The sequence below is a fragment of the Oncorhynchus keta genome, chromosome 1 (assembly GCF_023373465.1).
Source record: "Oncorhynchus keta strain PuntledgeMale-10-30-2019 chromosome 1, Oket_V2, whole genome shotgun sequence".
Lineage (NCBI taxonomy): Eukaryota > Metazoa > Chordata > Actinopteri > Salmoniformes > Salmonidae > Oncorhynchus > Oncorhynchus keta.
The window spans coordinates 45889054-45906219 of record NC_068421.1 but is presented as its reverse complement, the minus strand read 5'-3'; the positions used below and the strand labels follow the sequence as shown (position 1 = coordinate 45906219).

General features: G+C 41.8%; 1 protein-coding gene across 2 annotated transcripts in view; it reads left to right on the top strand.

Annotated features, from left to right (window-relative positions):
- LOC118386373 (out at first protein homolog) overlaps positions 1–17063 on the top strand; it is a 34839-nt gene extending 17776 nt beyond the window's left edge. For both annotated transcript variants that reach the window (XM_035774094.2, XM_035774086.2), the window contains 3 exons: positions 10640–10774; positions 11237–11417; positions 14473–17063. In XM_035774094.2, the coding sequence (XP_035629987.1) occupies positions 10640–10774; positions 11237–11417; positions 14473–14750 (594 nt within the window). In that variant the 3' untranslated portion in view covers positions 14751–17063. The remainder of the gene's footprint in view (positions 1–10639; positions 10775–11236; positions 11418–14472) is intronic.
- Positions 17064–17166: the final 103 nt, after the last annotated feature.

Here is a 17166-nt window from a genome sequence, read left to right as displayed (position 1 = left end):
ACCCGGCGGTCCCGTTCTGTGAGCTTGTGTAGCCTACCACGTCATGGCTAAACCGTTGTTGCTCTTAGGCATTTACACTTCACAATAACGGCACTTACAGTTTAACAGGGCAGCTCTAGCAGGGCTCTTTCAGTGTGTCTGGCATCATTCCGACATTCAGGGCTTGTTCTGTTCTTAAACCAAGGGTTGAAACGTCATATAAACACATTTAATACATACACTGTGGAGTGCTTTTTTGCCGGTAAATATTGACTTAATATCTAGCACTTTCTCAGACATTGGATGTGTAGATTTTACACATTCTCTCGCTCTGCCCTGATACCACCCCTATGTGTGACCAAAAATTATAATTGCAGCTTATTTGTCACACACACACACACACACTGGCTGAGATGAGCAACAGATGTTGGGAATCTACCTGACACACTATCACTCTAAATTTACTGGTGCCTCACTACCAACAATGCCACGGTTGTGTGAACGAGCACATTTAGCCCTCTCTTAAATCTTCCTTTTATCCGTGTTATAAATGTATTGTATTTCACAACTCGCTCAGCCCTCAGGCTGTCTTTATATCTAGAATTTTTCTCTTCAAATAAAGGGAAGTTATGAATACGCCCAAACGGTAAGCAACTCGTGGAATGAATTGATTCGTTTCTCCCACACACCCACATGTTTGTAAAGAGCAGCGAGCACAGCGGTTGGCCTTTATGAGCCAACTCCCATTGGGCTCTATCTTTGACCTGTTTGGCAACTACCTATTCCTCTTTATCCTTTCAGACATTGCATGTTTCCCAGTAACCTTGGGCAAGTAGTTGGAAACTTGAACGAGCACTTGGAGTCCGTTGTGGCCCAATTATACCATCGCGCCATTGTTTCCAAATGTTTATTATTAACATCTGGGTGGCTTTTACATTTGTCTCCGGTTGCTCATGTGGAATTCTGGGGAAATTTCTCTCAGCATTTCCTTGTAAATATGAAGTGGGGTCTGGTTTTGCAATGCAGCTGAAGTTGACTCATTTACTGCCTCGCCTTCGGGATCCTACCCGAGGCCACCCCGATTGTCACTTGCACAAACTTGTCAGACTTATTTTATTTATGGGCAAGCAGTGTCACAACATATCTTGGAAAAGGTGGTTTTAGGAATGGATACCATACTGGTTAGAATTCTAAGACCATGGGGGCCATCCAGTGAATGCACCCGCTGCAGTTGTGTAAGGTCCCACTACTGTGAACTCCATCTCCCACCATGTATTGATCCCTGTGTGGGAGATCTGCTCCACAGATAGCAAAAGTTGCGCAATACAGGGAAGTGAGCAATACACAGGAACTGCAGTGCATTTCCTCAGAATATCTTTGGAGTTTAGCAGACCATCAGCATGAACACTAAAGACGGAGGTGTGGAGAAGAATGGTGTCTAGTTTGTCTTTCTCTTAAGACAAGCGGCTTAAGAATGGTAGCCTTGTTGTTTTGGTGTGAAATCATCATTTAGGCAGCATTTTTTTGTTCACTCTCGGCCAATTTAGCTGTTTTGGCGATAGCCTGTTCCCGTATCTGTTTGTGCTGTACCAACTCACTCCTGTGGCTATTGGCTACACAGAACAAACAGAGCTAGCACCAGGTTAGTTTGAAGGGCCTTTTTTCCCCATACTCATTGTCCTCTCCTCTGGGCTGCTCTCACTGAGGACTGTCTTCTGGCCTCTCGTCCACTAGCCGATGTCTTTATACTGCTCCGAGTCGCCAGGCAGATTTTTGGCCTTTAAACACTGCTAATATTAAGGTCTCTTGTCGTTCCCACAATCGGAGCCAGGCAGGAGAGGAACAGGGCAGACACAGTAACACCGAATACATTTTGAACTTTTTACAATCAAATTATGCACAACACTAAACTAAATTAAGACAATTTTATTAAAGAAAACGGATGGATGTGGTTTCTGCTTGGTTTGACCCATCTGTACTCCTTTTGTGGATATTTTGGACTGCAGCTCAACGAAAACAAGGCACCTTGTAAAATCTATCAGATATGGCCAATTTTCAGTGTAAATTAAATGTCAAAGGGGCCTGAACTAGTAATAGTTAATGGGAAAATGGCCATTCCTACAAAATGTCGATAAAACCTATTTTGATGGTGTAATTCTTCAACTTTCATTTGTCTTCCTTTCAAGGTATAAGAAGAACTAATCACTCGCTATTGTTCATTAACTTCCACCAAACAACAGGAAATGAAAGTAACTAAAAAATATGGTTCAAATTAGATGTAAAAGCAGAAGGACACTAGAAAAATATACATTTCTATGACCCCATGGAAATGATCGGATAAGTATTTACTCAACGCCTGAGCAATTTGGATTCTGAAGAGTCCGATCTTTTGATTGTGATCTTTGATGTCCGTGGGACAGGTTGGGTTGGAGCTGTATGGGACTGAAGCTATAGCTGAAGGTCATCACTTATCAAGCTACTGATGTTGATCCGAATTGCATGTCAATAAACCGGCATGTTTTTCTGCTAGTTTGGAGAAACTGGCCTTTCCAAATACTTACATTTTTTGAAAAATACTGTTGTCAATTGCTAATTCATTTTGAATTATCTGATGGCCATGCATGGTTAGATTATGAATGTACATACCATCTTTACATTTTGAGTGTGTGTTTTGTCAATGCCTTTAGGCGTGTTCTCATTCTCACCTACATAGCCATTTGAAGTAAAGCGTACCTTTTTTTTTATTGTCTGTTTAAATACCCACTAGGACGCCTCCCAGCAACGGTACCCCCTGTGTTTTCATTGGCCCTTCACTCCAGACAGCATTTGCTAATTCTCTTGACAAAACAGCCAGGTGTAACCGATCCCCCAAAATCTGACTTCACATTCCTTCTCTTAGTGTTCCGTAATTAGCCTCAACTCCAGCATTTCTCAGCCAAGCTCCTTTTCTTCCTCCTCTTTGTTTGTGTTTGTCTTTCTTCCGTCTTAATCCTCCTTGTACACCTGTGCCTTTTCACCCAGGTCTCTGAGACACCAATGCAAATATCTTTACAATATCTTTACCATCACAAAAACGAGTGGTAATCCCTTATTATGCTTAAAGGGGAACTTAATTATTTTAAAAAATATATTTATTTATTCCCTCCACAAAAATGAGCCGTGTGCAGCTGAGCTGGCTTGTTGCTTTTCGAGAAGTTTGTTTGCACTACATTTGGATGTCTCGGCTGAGTTCTCTCTCTCTCAAAACGACTGCCCTACTGGTGCTCGACGTAGTAAACTTTTTGTTTTGTTTACTACATTTGACATTTTTCCATATTTTGGTGTAATTATATATATTTTTAAATGTGCTCACCTGCATTTTGGCAGTTTGAGTAGAATATAAGAAAAAGCCCACCATTTGGCTTTCTCAAAGATTTATTTAAAGACTTATTTCATCCTCTACCACTCACTGTGTAAACCACTGATCCCAAATGTCAATCTGTGACTGCTGGGCCTCACCAAACAGCAGCCTTATCAAACAGACAGGGTCTTAGAGTGGCTTGGAAAACAGGAAGCGACAGGAACTCTGGGGATGGCATTTGGCACAACTTTACTGGCGTCGAAAAGTTCACTGGCTGCCATTAACCCCGCCAGCAGTCATAGTGACCAGTCTGATTTTCAATGGGTTCGTTCAATGTTACGGGTCTACAGAAGTTTTACGACTCTCTTTCACAGCCATGAACAGCATATTCTCTCTCAAGGTGTCGGGGTAGCATGGCTACAGCGTAGCTACAGAGAATGATCACTGTAAATAGGACCTTTTTGAGTGCGAGAAAAGGCTTTTGTGTACCTCTTTAAATAAGCTTCCCACGAAAAGTAACCAACTATGAAATGGGCCCTAACCCTCTCCTATGTTGTAGATCATACGTTGAGCCTGCAAGTGGAGTTGTGTGGGTACACTAGCTTTTGGCTTTTCGCCCTGATGCAGATAGTCAGTTTGGATACAAACCTCCCTCTTTGGCGTGCTTGTAGTCTATTTATCAGCGCACTGACATTTTTAAAACGCTAGATAACAAATGGGCTAGGACTCCTAGTAAATGAGGAGGGCGATTTTTATGAATGTCAAATGAGAGCCATGCCTCTTAACATTTTGGATATCAATGCAACACACATTTTGTCCGATTTTTCTGAATGTTGGGTGAAAAACTAGATATAATTATGTGGCCATATTCTGCTTTTAGCAGATATGATAAAAAACCCTAACTGTATCAAACAGTTGTGAATTTTGCGCTTGGAGCATGTAATTGGAGCATAAATTATATATTTCAATTAGAGGTCAACCGATTATGATTTTTCAACGCCGATACCGATTATTGGAGGACCAAAATAAGCCGATACCGATTAAATCTGCCATTTATTTTGTTGTAATAATGACAATTAACAACAATACTGAATAAACACTTATTTTAACTTAATATAATACAAAAATAACAAACTATTTAGCCTCAAATAAATTATGAAACATGTTCAATTTGGCTTAAATAATGCAAAATCAAGGTGTTGGAAAAGTAAAAGTGCAATATGTGCCATGTAAAAATAAAAAAATAAAAAACATTTAAGTTCCTTGCTCAGAACATATGAAAGTTGGTGGTTCCTTTTAACATGGAACCATCCTTTTAACATGAAGGGAAGAGGTTTTAGGTTGTAGTTAATATAGTATTTATAGGACTATTTCATATACCTTTGACTATTGGATGTTCTTATAGGCACTTTAGTATTGCCAGTGTAACAGTATAGCTTCCGTCCCTCTCCTCGCCCCTACCTGGGCTCGAACCAGGAACACATCGACAACACCACTGTCAAAGCATCGTTACCATCGCTCCACATAAGCCGCGGCCCTTGCAACGGGGAACAACCACTCCAAGTCTCAGAGCGAGTGCCGTTTGAAATGCTATTAGCGCGCACCCCGCTAACTAGCCATTTCACATCGGTTACACCAGCCTAATCTCGGGAGTTGATAGGCTTGAAGTCACAAACAGCGCTGTGCTTGCGAAGAGCTGCTGGCAAAACGCACAAAAGTGCTGTTTGAATGAATGCTTATGAGCCTGCTGCTGCCTACCATCGCTCAGACTGCTCTATCAAATCATAGACTTAATTATAACATAACACACACATACGAGCCTTTGGTCATTAATATGGTCGAATCCGGAAATTCGAAAACAAAAATTGAAAACAAAACGTTTGTTTCAGTGAAATACGGAACCGTTCGGTATTTTATCTAACTGGTGGCATCCCTAAGTCTAAATATACCTGTTACATTGTACATCCTTCAATGTTATGTCATAATTACGTAAAATTCTGGCAAATTAGGCGGCCCAAACTGTTGAACGCAAGAGAAGTGACACAATTTCACCTGGTTAATATTGTTGGACTAGTTAACCGTAAGGTTGCAAGATTGAATCGCGGAGCTGACAAGGCAGTTAACCCACAGTTCCTAGGCCGTCATTGAAAAAAAGATTGTGATCTTAACTGACTTGCCTAGCCAAATGTGTCCCAAAATAGCGATTTCCGATTTATGAAAACTTAAATCGGTCATTCCGATTAATCGGTTGACCTCTTTTATATATATATATATCCATTGTTTGAAATATATATATATTTTTATTTTTAATTTAACCTTTATTGAACTAGGCAAGTCAGTTAAGAACATTCTTATTTACAATGACGGCCTAGGAACAGTGGGTTAAATGCTTTGTTCAGGGGCAGAATGACAGATTTTTACCTTGACCGCTCGGAGATTCGGTCTAGCAACCTTTCGGTTACTGGCACAATGCCCTAACCACTAGGCTACCTACCTGTGTCCCCATACTTTTATATGTGGACACCACTTCAAATATTTAAGCCACACACGTTGCTGACAGGTGTATAAAATCAAGCACACAAACATGCAATCTCCATAGACAAACATTGGCAGTCGAATGGCCTTACTTAAGAGCTCAGTGACTTTCAATGTGGCACCGCCATAGGATGCCACCTTTCCAACAAGTCAGTTCGTCTGCCCTGATAGAGCTGCCCCAGTCAAATAAGTGCTGTTATTGTGAAGTGGAAACGTCTAGGAGCAACAACTGCTCATCCACCAAGTGGTAGGCCACACAAGCTCATAGAATGGGACCACCGAGTGCTAAAGCACCTAGCACATAAAAATTGTCTGTCCTCGGTTGCAACACACACTACCAAGTTCTAAACTGCCTCTGGAAGCAACATCTGCACAATAACTGTTCGTCGGGAGCTTCATGAAATCGGTTTCCATGGCTGAGCAGGCGAACTGCACAAGCCTAAGATCACCATGTACAATGCCAAGTGTCGGCTGGAGTGATGAATCACCATTCATCGTCTGGTGGACAAATCTGGGTTTGGCCGATTCCAAGAGAATGCTACCTGCCCGAATGCATAATGCCAATTGTAAAGTTTGGCGGAGGTATAATCTGGGGGGGCTGTTTTTCATGGTTCGGGCTCGGCCCCTTAGTTCCAGAGAAGAGAGATTGTAACGCTGCAGCATACAATGACATTCTAGACTATTCTGTGCTTCTAACTTTGTGGCAACAGTTTGGGGAAGGCACTTTTCCTCTTTCAGCATGACAATGCCCTTGTGCACAAAGCACGGTCCATACAGAAATGTTTTGTCGATCGTTGTGGAAGAACTTGACTGGCCTGCACAGAGCCCTGACCTCAACCCCATCGAACTACTTTGGGATGAATTAGAAATCCAAACTGCGAGCCATGCCTAATCGCCCAACATCAGTGCTGGACCTCGCTAACGCTCGTGGCTGAATGGAAGCAAATCCCGCAGCAATTGTCCAACTTCTAGTGGAAAGCCTTCCCAGAAGAGTGAAGGCTGTTATAGCAGCTAAGGGGCGACCCAACTTCATATTAATGCCCATGATTTTGTAATGAGATGTTCGACGAGCAGCTGTTCATATACTTTTCAATCACGGATTGCCTCCCTTTTTTTCTTCTTACACAGGAACCCAGTTACTGGTTTTATTACATCAGTAATACTCTGTCACCATCAGCTGCTAAAGACATTTGCTTTTCCCATAAAGAAATTAGCATAATGTGCAGATTTTTTATATTTTTAACAATACCAACCCACTTGGCAGGTTTTTAATTCAATTCAAATCAAATTTTATTTGTCACATACACATGGTTAGCAGATGTTAATGCGAGTGTAGCGAAATGCTTGTGCTTCTAGTTCCGACAATGCAGTAATAACCAACGAGTAATCTAACTCACAATTCCAAAACTACTACCTTATACACACAAGTGTAAAGGGATAAAGAATATGTACATAAAGATATATGAATGAGTGATGGTACAGAGCGGCATAGGCAAGATGCAGCAGATGGTATCGAGTACAGTATATACATATGAGATGAGTATGTAAACAAAGTGGCATAGTTTAAAGTGGCTAGTGATACATGTATTACATGTAGATGATATAGAGTACAGTATATACGTATACATATGAGAGAAATAATGTAGGGTATGTAAACAAAGTAGCATTGTTTAAAGTGGCTAGTGATATATTTTACATCAATTCCCATTATTAAAGTGGCTGGAGTTGAGTCAGTGTGTTGGCAGCAGCCACTCAATGTTAGTGGTGGCTGTTTAACAGTCTAATGGCCTTGAGAAAGAAGCTGTTTTTCAGTCTCTCTCGGTCCCAGCTTTGATGCACCTGTACTGACCTCGCCTTCTGGATGATAGCGGGGTGAACAGGCAGTGGCTCGGGTGGTTGTCGTCCTTGATGATCTTTATGGCCTTCCTGTGACATCGGGTGGTGTCGGTGTCCTGGAGGGCAGGTAGTTTGCCCCCGGTGACGCGTTGTGCAGACCTCACTACCCTCTGGAGAGCCTTACTGTTGTGGGCGGAGCAGTTGCCGTACCAGGCGGTGATACAGCCCGACAGGATGCTCTTGATTGTGCATCTGTAGAAGTTTGTGTGCTTTTGGTGACAAGCCTAATTTCTTCAGCCTCCTGAGGTTGAAGAGGCGCTGCTGCACCTTCTTCACGATGCTGTCTGTGTGGGTGGACCAATTCAGGGCCCTCACCTCCTCCCTGTAGGCCGTCTCGTCGTTGTTGGTAATCAAGCCTACCACTGTTGTCGTCCGCAAACTTGATGATTGAGTTGGAGGCGTGCGTGGCCACGCAGTCGTTGGGTGATCTATCTTTTGATCGCTTAGGCTTGAATATTCCCTTGCATGGTTCCTTGCTCATGACATGGCTTATTTACAGTCTGTCATTATTTGAGCAGGTGTACTACCTTTTTTTGTGCCATTTTCTGACACGGCCCATCATTGGTTGCACATTCTCACTTTTATCCTGTAACCTAATGTCTTTCTTTTTCCTCGATCACACGGTGTAGCTGTGGTACTTAGGACTGGGTGGGTGCCAACCTAGTAACTTGGCACAGAGCTTCTGTTGCAGGCAGAAGTTCAGACTACTCCAGATAAACAAAAAGCATGATCCTTCTCGTGCGGCTGTATTTATAGAACAGAGGGTGTCATCTTATTTATTTGAATAAATTATACCCATTTACTGGGTTAGTGACAGTATCCCATACATGTTTTTTTTAGCTCTTATTTAAAACAGATTTTATTTATATATATATATATCTCATAAAAACACTTCTCAGTTTTTTGCCTTTTAGAAATTCACATAGGTCTCCAACATAGTTTAGAGCAGGATGTTAAATGTAATATATAGATGTCACTCAGTCTTAACACCTGGCATGACAACATGAAGCTTCGGCTGCATCACCATGTCCTCCCGTTGTACTACCCCATCTGCTGCTGCTGTCTGCCCGGGCTCCTCCCCTTTGACGGTGGCTGAGGTCAGAGGTGGTTTTAGAGGAAAGGAGCAGAGCTGTTAGAGCTTTCCTGAAATTACCCCGAGTGTGCCTGGAGCAGTCCCTCCCCCCAACCCCCTCTCCCCATCTGACAGGAATGCCACACACACACAGCTCATCTTCCCACCCAGTGCCGCTGCCCCATTTGTCTACTGACTGGGAGGTCCTATACTGCCACTACTTATATAAAATATATAGCTACCTTCCCTTCTGTGTTTTCTTAAATTCTCATTCCCTTATGCCATGATTCCTTCATGTCTGGCTCCGATTATACTTCAATTATGTGCTTTGCTATTCCAACACACAGATCAATTAAAGCAACGACAACGTCACTGACTTGGACATTCCTCCAGTTATTGTGAGTCATTAGCAGCTGCTTGTTTGTCTCCGGTTGAGCTAGATAATTGTAACGGCAGATGTCCTCCTCTTCATCTGAAGAATAAGGATCGGACCAAGATGCGGCGTGGTAAGTGTTCATGACGATTTTAATAAGAAAAGCACTGAACACAATGAAATACAAAAACAATAAACTAATACGTGAAATAACCAAACCGTACCGTGTGGCGACAAACACACACACGGAAACAAACACCCACAAAACCAACGGTGAAAACCAGGCTACCTAAGTATGGTTCTCAATCAGGGACAACGATAAACAGCTGCCTCTGATTGAGAACCATATCAGGCCAAACACAGAAATAGAGAAAGACTGCCCCCCCCAACTCACACCCTGACCATAACAAATAAAGGTCAGAACGCGACAATAACAAAGTAACTAACGGTCGTGTGTACATACACTTTCGTATGGGTGGCTCCAGCGGGACTCAAACCCACGGTCCTGGCGTTACATGCAACATGTTCTACCAGATTTCCCATACAAGGCGTTGAATGAATTACGAGTATCTCTGGAGACCAAATGGACGTGTTGCTCTAAAGTACAGTTTCCCAAACAGGAGAGTGAGACGAAAGAGCTTGAGAGGTGGCAAACAAAACGGGGGTTGGAGGTGGCTGTAGATCTAGCTTGTTTATCTGAGTTGTCCAAGAGTTTCTCCTTATTCCCCCGAGAGTAAAAGTTGGTTCTCCTCTGCGGGCTGTCTGCTTGGGATGTGTGTGTGTGAAAAGCTGAGGGTGTGTGTGTGTGTGTGTGTGTGTGTGTGTGTGTGTGTGTGTGTGAGGGAGAAAGAGCCAAGAGGATGTCAGGGAAGGGAGAGCTGATGAATGGGGGAGACAGGTCTGTGGCTTTGCTGTCCTCGGCTAGAGCTGCTCTTTATGGCCTTGGGGCCCAGCCAGATTTCTTGTTCGGTTGCCAACAGCAACAAAGTCATGCTAAAACCTTCCAACATATTTCTGTTTTGTCAACATGAAAAGTGTAACTAAATGATTCCTCTTTTGAAGTTATGGGTGTTGATTTAGTTGAACTCTTTGTGCACCGATTTGACTGTGCAAATAAGCAGTTCTAGTGAAAGGAGACTGTAAATTGTAGAATTCTTTTCTCCAAGTCTCTCATTATAATGTAGATGCAGAATGAAGGATTCAGTTGCTTTAATGTGCATTCCAAACTTGTTTCAAGCCTACTATACTGGTCCAAAACAGTATGGCACACCCTAGCAAATTTTTTATTTTTTTAAATTGAACATTTAAATATTTCTTATTGGACAAGTAAGTCCCTCGGTTTCAACATTATTTTCCATTTGGTGCATAACGAACACAAACCAGATCCTATGCAGTTGCAGTCATGCTGCCTCACAATCTGTCTCCTTCCCTCTCTCCGCTTCAGGATGTGAAGATCTTCCGGGCGCTCATCCTTGGGGAGCTGGAGAGGGGCCAGAGCCAGTACCAGGCCCTGTGCTTCATCTCGCGCCTCAACCACAACGAGTTCATCCCCAGCGAGTCCATGGCCCGACTCAGACAGGTATGGGTCACCGACCGGGGTTCCAACTCTGGTGCTTCAAGACTGTTCGTCACCGAGTTAAAGCCAAGGCATTCGCTCAGGGAGCTAACAGAAGTATTCACACGAGAGTGGTTCCAAACCTTCTCCGTTACATATGCACTAGTAGTACAGGGAAATTCGCTTACTGAATGGCCTTGTTTGAATGTTACATTTATCCTTTCTTCCTCTCCTTCAGGTAATCACTGATCTAACACAACATGATACTTGCTAGCAAGAGCTTCCTTTGTAGTTCCACTATGTTGCTTTCACCTATTCCTGCTGTGTCTAATCAGTGATAACTCCAAAGGAAATATACAGGGAATAACAAGTAACAAATAAGGCCAGTGAGTGTCCTTGCTCGGAGTGGGGGAAGTGCATGAGCATTATCTCAGTTTGATAAAGTGACCTTGGCGACATGACTGACTTTGTCCTGCTGTCCATCAGAAAAACCCTCACGCCATCCGCATGGCCGAGGAGAGGCGGGGCCTGGACCAGCTGACCATGAACGTGGCGCTGAACCTGAGCCGGGCGTGGCAGCTCAGCAGCCACATCTACAACATGTGCAGCGAGGCCCGGGAGGCCATCTACACCCGGGAGAGGGATGTCCAACATTGGCTGGAGAGAGGTCAATAGAATGAATGTGGGCACAGTGTGTCACAGATAATGTCGTCCCAAAGGGAATTAATACAAATGGAAAATAACCTTTCGTTTTTATCTGCAGTGGTCTAAAGTACTTAAGTAAAAATACTTTAAGTTACTACTTAAGTAGTTTTTTGGGGTATCTGTACTTTACAATTTTATATTTGACAACTTGTACTTCATTCCTGAAGACGATGTACTTTTTACTCCATACATTTTCCCTAAGACTCAAAATTACTCGTTACATTTTGAATGCTTAGCAGGACAGGACAATTGTCCAATTCATGTACTTATCAAAAGAACATCCCTGGTAATCCCTACTGATCTGGCGGACTCACTAAACACAAATGCTTTGTTTGTAAATGATGTCTTGAGTGTTGGAGAGTGCCCCTGGCTATCCGTAAAAATAAAATGGTGCCGGCTGTTATGCTTAATATAAGCAATTTGAAACGATTTATACTTTTTTACTTTTGATACTACCCATCCCGGATCCGGGAGCATAATCATCGTCTGAAACTAATTAGCACAACGCAGCGGACATGAATATCCCTAGAAAATATTCCTATTCATAAAAATCACAAATTAAATATATTGAGACACAGCTTAGCCTTTTGTTAATCACACTCATCTCAGATTTTCAAAATATGCTTTACAGCCAACGCTAGACAAGCATTTGTCTAAGTTTATAATAGCCTAGCATAGCATTATGCCTTGCTAGCAGCAGGGAACCTTGTCACGAAAAGCAATCAAATTAAATCGTTTACCTTTGAACTTTGGATGTTTTCACTCACGAGACTCCCAGGTAGATAGCGAAAGTTAATTTTTTTCCCAAAAATATGATTTTTGTAGGCGAAACAGCTCCGTTTGTTCTTCACGTTTGGCTGGGAGATTGCGGTCACCACAACGCTGATTTTTTTTCCCCAAATTAGCTCCATAATATCGACAAACATGGCAAACGTTGTTTAGAATCCATCCTCAAGGTGTTTTTCTAATATCTATTCGATAATATATCCTTTGGGACAATTTGTTTTTCTCTAGGACCGATTGGAGTAATGGCTACCTCTGTACTTTACGCGAGAATCTCTCTCGGAGCCACCATGTGACCACATACGCAATGTGCTTGCCTACGGCTATTCTTCAACAGAAATGCGTAAAACTACGTCACAATGCTGTAGACACCTTGGGGAATACGTAGAAAGTGTAAGCTCGTTGATGGTACAATATAGGGACTCATTGGAACGCAGCGCTTTCAAAACCTGGAGCACTTCCGGATTGGATTTTTCTCATGCTTTCGCTTGCAACATCAGTTCTGTTATACTCACAGACAATATCTTTACAGTTTTGGAAACGTTAGAAAACACTATCAAAAGCTGTCAATTATATGCATATTCTAGCATCTTTTCCTGACAAAATATCCCGTTTTAAGATGAATGTTTTTTTTCTTCCAAAAATGAAAATACTGCCCCTAGAGTTCCAAGGGGTCTTAAGTATATTTAAAACCAAATACTTAGGCTTTTACTCCAGTATTTTACTGGGTGACTTTCACTTGAATCATTTTCTAAGGTATCTTTACTTTTACTCAAGTATGACAATTGTGTACTTTTTCCACAACTGACGATCTGTATCTTTCAGTCAATGTTTTGTCCTAGTGGCCTTTCTCAAGACATGATACACATTTGTCCACCATTGTGTGGACGTGGAATAAAAGATACTTTTCACCTTTTCATTTTTGCCCTCCCAGCTTCTCTTTTTCATTTGGAGAGGTCAGACCCCACCCTCTCACTCTTTCTGTGAAGTATGACTAGCTGGAATGAAAGCCACCACACTATGGCCTCTAGGAATGGTGTTGCCTATCCTTGGTCTAGACCTTAATCACTTACTCGCTCGAATGTAAATGAATCCAATACATTTTAGCTCTATATGTACACTACCATACCAAACTAGCACTGTTCTATTTCAATAGCACTATTAGTCTTTGACAATGTAAACAAAGATTACACTCTCCCTGAATGTCTGTTTTGCTCCTAAAACTCTTTTTCTATACGAGTGTATTCTTGGCTCAATTTTAAACAATTACGTTTCGTGATTAGTTGTTTTGCTGACTGAAAATAGCCATGTGTCTTTAGTTTATTTGTATTTATTATGGATCCCCATTAGCTGTTGCCAAGGCAGCAGCTACTCTTCCAAAATTAAAGCAGTTTATATAATTTTGAAAACATTACAATAGTCTGAATATGTGTGCCCTCAGGCCCCTACTCCACCACTAACACACACATATATATATATATATATATATATATAAGAGTACAAAATGTGTGTGTTGCTTCACAGTCCCCGCTGTTCCATAAGGTGTTTAATTCTTTTACATTTAAAAACATCTAATTTTACTGCTTGCATGAGTTACTTGATGTGGAATAGAGTTCCATGTAGTCATGGCTCTATGTAGTACTGTGCACCTTCCATAGTCTGTTCTGGACTTGGGGACTGTGAAGAGACCTCTTGTGGCATGTCTTGTGGGGTATGCATGGGTGTGCGCCAGTAGTTCAAACCCACAGCTCAGTGCATTCAACCTCTTATAAATACAAGCAGTGATGAAGTCCATTTCTCCTCCAATTTGAGCCAACTTGTTCAATTTACATGTTATTATTCAAGTTTTAGTTGAGGTTTAGGGTTTAGTGAATGATTTGTCCCAAATTCAATGCTTTTAGTTTTAGAAATATTTAGGACTAACTTATTCCTTTTATATTAAGTCCACAGTGTCTAGGCATAGATAATGTACACTGCAGTACTGTAAACTATGTTGCTTGATGGTCATAGTGTACAGTGCATGGTGAACCATCTGAGTGAATAGAGAGAACAGCACTCTTGCATGACAAAGTTCCTTATTACTAGTCTGGTCCCATATTGGTTTGTGCTGTCTTGCTGAATCCTATGGTCATTGTCACAGAGGGAGTTGTCAAGACCACACAAACAGAACTGGGACCAGGCTACCTTTTTATTAGAGCATTGACTCACAAATATGTTGCTTGCTGCACCTGTAGGAGTGGAGGGCTCCGTGTTTGAGATCCTGCCCCAGTCGGTGGACGTGGTCCCGGTCCTGCTGTCGTGCCGCTCTACGAGAGACGTGTGGCAGCCCTGCTCCTGCAGCTTCAGCCTGCGTCTGGAGTGGTACCCCTGCCTGCTCAAGTACTGCCGCAACCGTGACACTACAGGCAAAGGCAGCCCCTACAAGTGTGGCATCAAAAGCTGCAGCAAAGGCTACCACTTCACCTACTATGTCCCCCACAAACAGCTCTGTCTCTGGGATGAGGAGACTTAGCAGCACACTAGCCGTGTGGTCAGACTCTTCACCCAAACAAACCAATGTTTTTCTTTTACTCCCTTATTTAATTTGGATATCACCTTGGGAGTTCAGTTCATCCCAAAACCACTGGGCTGTCGTGAGATGATAGTAGTTTGATGCCTTACATGGAGAAGGTTGAAATTGAGACCAAAACCTTTTTTTTTTTTGCGATAGGAGCCATTTTCTCTCAATAACTCCTTTTTGACACGTCTATAGGGGACATTTCCTATAGTTTGGATATGATGCCTCCGAAGTGTCCAGGTACCTACTGTGACTTTAAATGACTCTTGCACGTTTGTGCCAATGTTGGGAAAACATCTCAATATGGCGCAGCTCATAAGACTACATAAACCTTCTCTAATAAGGACACGTTTATGCATACGGCTGGACAGTGCAGCTTCTTTTTCTACATTTCTTGCCCCGTGGGATGACTGTTGAAGGAACAACGTTCCCATTATATTGTCACAGGAAACCGTGGGATCGGAACGGTCAGTTAGACAATGACTTATGACGTCAATAACACAGCTTTAGCCAGCTCCTTTACTGGTCGATGGCAACTCGGGTTGCACTCGATAATGTGTCTCTGATGCTGGCATTATTTATTTGGTAGCAAGGTGAAATTATACAAGATTGTTATGTCTAAAATGGCTTCTCTTTTAAAGTTTTACCTTAATCACATTTTGTCTTTGATTTGTCAATTCAAAGCTTAATTTCATCCAATTCTGCATCTGTTCGCAATTAGACATAATTGTAGCAAGACATGATATACACAGTGTACAAAACAGTAGGAACACCTTTTCTCATTTTGAGTTGCACCCCCCTTTGCCCTCAGAACAGCCTCAATTCATCGGGGTATAAACTCGACAAGGTTTCGAAAGCGTTCCACAGCGATGCTGGCCAATGTTGACCCCAATGCTTCCCACAGACCATTCTTGAAACACCGGAAACGGTTGAGTGTGGAAAAACCCAGCAGCGTGGTAGTTCTTTCCCATTCATCCTCTGAATGGCACAAACACAATCCATATCTCTATAGGCTTAAATCTGTTGTAAACCTTTCTTCTCCCCTGCATCTACACTGATTTGAAGTGGATTTAACAGGTGACGGCAATAAGGGATCATAGCTTTCACCTGGTCAATGTCATGGAAAGAGGTGTTCTGAATGCTTTGTACCCTCAGTGTATATTGTGAAAATTAGTTTGCGTTGTATTTAGATAACAGTACAGAAATTGATGCTAATTTAATGTGTGTTGTTGAAGAGCAAGTCACTATCTATTCTATTACAGCTTCAATGTTGTTTTTCTTCTGTCAATGTGATTTTCTTGGGACCACATTTTCATTTTACCACCACAAACCGATGCTGGCTCGGAAGACCGCAATTCACAATGGAAGATCACCTGAGTATTTGGAAATCGTCTGGGGTTGAGAGAGAATGCCACTCACTTGAACATAATTTACATCTCAATCACTGATGGCCATGATTTGTCTTTTTACATAGGTTTCATTATGACAAACTGTTTCCAAGGTTGATTTGCTTATATTTCATTATTCTTTCCAAGTTTGTAGCTCAACCAAAGTAAAGATTCACAAAGGAAATATTCTCCAAGGAAGGGCTAAAGTTGCAACCTATCGGATTTGATTTCTGTCCAGAGCCAGGCTGTGTTGGATCTAATGCTTAATCAACTGCCTGGCCACTTTCATTTATAATGCAATACTTCCACCCCCTTTTAATGCAATGCATAGCTCCTTTTTTCCTTTCAAACTCCGACACATGGATTATTGAGGGAAAAATACCCTGTCTAACCATAGTCAGTGGAACTCTTTTACCACCATTGTCAGTTCATTTCATTAACATCACAATTTATGATAAATGTACATGCAGGCCTTGATTTTCACTTTGATTCCATTCCACACGGAACACTTTGTTCAGCTGGGACTACAATTATCAGCATTCTGTAGGGACAAACTCACATTTTGTTCCACATAAGATCACTTGTCTGCTATCTGATTGCTATAACTCATCACGTCATTTTACATCTTGAGTAGCCTCCTAATGTGTGTTTAGTCATATTCATTAGTAACTGGCACCTAATTATGTTTAATTCTCCTGATTTATTCTGTCACATGCTAATTCCATGTCTTTGTTCACTTTGTTTGTATATGACCTCTTCCCAACTGACAAACCAAATGTATTTTTTTTTACCTTCAAACTGGCCATTTTATGGTAACCTATGTGCCTTAACGCTTAAATTGATTTTTGCTATGTAAAACTAGAATAAAATCTCAAACATATTTTTCTATGAAAGAGTGGTGTACGCTCTTCGCAAACACCACAGAAAGAGTGCAATTTACTATTCAACGGTATATTTGGCCTTCCATAAAGACAAGTCTTTGG